At 36.1% G+C, this 4,213-nt stretch overlaps 1 protein-coding gene across 1 annotated transcript; it reads left to right on the top strand.

The window, feature by feature from the left end:
- Positions 1 to 1,061: 1,061 nt before the first annotated feature.
- Positions 1,062 to 1,845, top strand: LOC137645139 (KRAB-A domain-containing protein 2-like). Its single transcript, XM_068377972.1, has 2 exons — positions 1,062 to 1,451; positions 1,579 to 1,845. The coding sequence occupies exons 1-2, from the start codon at positions 1,062 to 1,064 to the stop codon at positions 1,843 to 1,845; spliced, it is 657 nt and encodes a 218-aa protein (XP_068234073.1).
- The last annotated feature ends 2,368 nt before the right edge of the window (positions 1,846 to 4,213 follow it).

Genomic DNA, 4,213 nt, shown 5'->3' with positions numbered 1-4,213 from the left:
TATATATATATATATATATATATATATATATATATATATATATATATATATATATGTTACAGTAAGAACACGTACCTAGGGATTACGCGTAATCCCTGAATATTTCAGTGAATACACGTTTTCCCCCGTTTCACTCAGGGATTTCACGTAATCACTGAAATTTCCAGTGATTACGCGAAATCCCTGAAATTAGACCTGTCATTTTACGTGTTCTTACTATTGAGCATTCAGTGAATTCGCGTAACCGGCATCTATGAACATTTCAATTAAACACAGTACAATTACACACATACATTTACACACAGCATAGTTTAACTTAACGACCTTTCAGTTTCGTTAGTGAGTGTTTGTGTTTAAACGACTAAGACATGAGCGAATGGTTCAGTTTTCAAAAGTGTCTGAACCACTGCTCGTTGCTTCATTCTTTCCTTTCTTCAAGCAACTCTGACTTGTTGCTTCATTCTTCCTCTTCCTCCAGCAAAGTCAAGATGTCTATCGAGGAAAGGTTTACACAAAACCTCACGGATCATTTTAAAGAAAACAAAAAAGGATTAATTCCAAAGTGTGACTATCAGAAGACCATCGATGCCCTGAGAGCAGTAGCTGATAACTCACATGCCAAGGGGCGGCACGGATATTATCTGTTAGAAAAGTAAGTTTTCACTTCAATCTATTATTTTACTCAGTCTCTGTCTGTCTGTCTGTCTGTCTCTCTCTCTCTCTCTCTCTCTCTCTCTCTCTCTCTCTCTCTCTCTCTCTCTCTCTAATTGTGTGCCTGTCTCTCTCTAATGTTAACTGTGTTTTCAGGTATGAAGTACTCCAGTGCGTGCCTACAGAAAAACTGATAAAGAGACGTTCGACACGACAGGAGTCGCCACTCTTACTATGTGAGCATCAAGGAGACGTTTGACGTTGTCAAGAGCGCCCACATTTCAACAGGCCATGGCGGAAGAGACCGGATGTTGAATGAATTACAAAAGAAATATGCAAACATTCCAACTAAGGCCGTTGAGCTGTTCAAGTCACTCTGTCAAGAATGCCAAAAGAAACGAAAACGGACGATGACGAAGGGGGTTGTCATTCATCCAATACTCACCAAGGAATTATCGTCAAGGCGTCAGGTGGATCTAATTGACATGCAATGCATGCCTAGTGGATCCAACAAGAAATGGATCATGGTGTACCAGGATCACCTGACGAAGTTTAGCATCCATCAAGCCTTGGCGTCTAAAAGAGCTGCAGAGGTCGCTTTTCATCTATTGGACATTCTTCTTCTCTTTGGCGCCCCCGTTATTCTCCAAAGCGATAACGGATCCGAATTCACTTCACAAGTCATTACAGAGCTGAAGGAAGTTTGGCCAAAACTAACACTGGTGCATGGTAAGCATCGCCATCCCCAAAGTCAGGTGTCGGTTGAGCACGCAAACGGTGATATTAAAGATATGCTGGTGGCATGGATGGCTGACAATGACTCACAAGACTGGCCTACGGGCATCAAGTTTGTTCAGTTCCAGAAAAACAGTGCTCTCCATTCCGGGATAAAGTGCTCTCCATATTCTGCAATGTTTGGCTGTGAAGCTCGGTGTAGGACTTACTACTTCGTCTTTGCCGATGGAAGTGATTGCTCGGATGGAGACTGAGGAGGATCTTCTTGCTGTCACACCAATCAGGCCAGACTCTGAAAATGACAACTCTCTCTCCCAAACTGACGGTGTTGCAAGCCAGATCCAAGCTACAAGTGATGAAACACCAACACATGATTTGACAGAGGATGTTCTGCTCCCAGTCGAACATGGCAACACTACAACACAATACACTGGTGACAATGTGACAAGTCAGCAATGACAGCTCAAATCCTTGATCTACCCACAGGACCTTCCTCGCCCACAGCAACACCATCTGCCTACAATGTTGAGAGTCCTGTTTCTTCTGGAGAATCAGAAGAGCCCGTAACGTCTCTCTCACCCTCTCCATCTGACAGTCCTGTTTCCTCTTTTGAAAACCACGGAGTTGCAGAACGCATCAAAGAAATCAAAAGGCGTTATTGTGAAGCAGCCGATGCACAAACTTCTCAAGCAGAAAGGATGGAGAAAAGAAGTCGTGTAGATCTGCGAGCTGGCGAACAAGGAGACAATGTAGCTGTGCCAGTTCCACTTGTTGATCGTGGGAGAGGCGATCCTAGAAATATCCTTGGTGTCATAATTGACAGACGAGAAGACACAGACCAATATAGGATAGCCGTAAAAGTTGGTATTCTCAGTGGTCTGTATTCCAGAAATCAATTCGATCTGTGCCCTCAGCGCCTTCTAAACACTGACGACATGAACACTGAAAAAACAGTTTCACTGCGCTCGGCGGTGATTTCTCAATCCGCTTCAGGTGGACAAGGCTTCACAAGATGCAACTATATTGATGCCCAAAAGTGTAGTACAAGGCGATGTAAATGCCTTAAAGCTGGGCTTCTGTGTAAACTCACGATGTCATAGCAGCCTCAATTGTTGTAATAAGTAACATGTCAATGGTTTCTGCCATTCTTTAGAACTTTTAAATTCTTTGTTTTAGGTGGTGGAACAGTTTACGTTGTGTGTGTGTGTGTTTGACCAATAAAATTCTGAATGTTTGCATTTTTAAATGTTAATTTTATTTTTTATCTAGTTACATACTAATATGCTCGTCGCAAAGTTGGCATTGATGATGAAATGAACATCAGGGATTACGCGTAATTACTGGGACCATTTTTCAGGGATTTCACGTAATCACTGGAAAATTCCGTGAGTACGTGAAATCCCTGAGTGAAACGGGGAATACGTGTATTCACTGAAATATTCAGGGATTACGCGTAATCCCTAAGTACGTGTTCTTACTGTAACATATATATGTATATATATTTATAAATAATTAAATATATATATATATATATATATATATATATATATATATATATATATATATATACTATATATATAAGTATATATAAATATATATATATATATATATATATATATATATATATATATATATATATATATATATATATATATAAGTATATATAAATATATATATAAATATATATATATATATATATATATATATATATATATATATATATATATATATATATATATATACATATATATATATATATATATATATATATACTATATATATAAGTATATATAAATATATATATAAATATATATATATATATATATATATATATATATATATATATATATATATATATATATATATATATATATATGTGTGTGTGTGTGTGTGTGTGTGTGTATAAACTACGTGTGTATATGCATGTGTGTTTGTGCACCTTGCTAGTATTTGCGTGTCTACTGCGTTAATTTGGTAATATTCAAAGAGATATAAACTTTTCAATGATCATTTAATAAGATCTGAAACATTCTTCGGAAGGAAAGGGAAGCTAATATTTCTTTTTATTTATGGAAGAATTTTAATCCAATACAATTATTTACTGTTCTCTCAATTCTGTTCTTTTTAGCCTTGGTTTTCTTATTTCAGCTTGTGATCATACTTCTAAACACGTAGACATGATTCTATTTACTTTAAAATGAATGCAATCTTAGTGTTAAAAGTAATAAACAATTACTCAGGATTAAAAAGCTCACGATCTCAATTCCAGCTATATAAAAGGCTTCTAAAAATATGGGTTTGTTCTGTTGATATTGAGCGAAAAGAGGTTTCTTTAGTTAAAGCTGAATGCCAAAAACGTATGTAAGATACAGTATCCGATACCATCGAATTTTTTTTTTTTTTTTTTTTTTACTCGTAAATATGGTGTCTGTAATAGAAATGATTATGTAAACGAATATCCAGAATACCAAAACAATGGCAAATAAGCTTTACAAAATTTCTCCCAAACGTACTTAAATCATTCTCATTATTCAGATTCTTTATATCACCACATCTTTAAGAAGTATCATTCTTTCATTATGAAGCTCAGTTGACAATTGTCATTAGTGATGTAGTGTAAAGGCTGTTGGTAGATCTGATCATTTCAAGTAATCTTAAATATTCTAAAGTGAAAAATTACTGAGAGAAAGGGTCTACAAAAGGTTTCCATTTGGCTTAAAGTGAACTAACGAAGATAGAATTACCTGATGATGAGTAAACCATCCGGTCTTTTGAAGCCAGATAATGAATTCTGGAGTCAATTTAAGGACTCTAATGGCTCTAACAC

This window comes from Palaemon carinicauda, chromosome 8 (genome assembly GCF_036898095.1).
Source record: "Palaemon carinicauda isolate YSFRI2023 chromosome 8, ASM3689809v2, whole genome shotgun sequence".
In the NCBI taxonomy this organism is placed as follows: Eukaryota; Metazoa; Arthropoda; class Malacostraca; order Decapoda; family Palaemonidae; genus Palaemon; species Palaemon carinicauda.
Note: the sequence above shows the minus strand (reverse complement) of the source record. Positions and strands in the feature narration are given on the sequence as shown.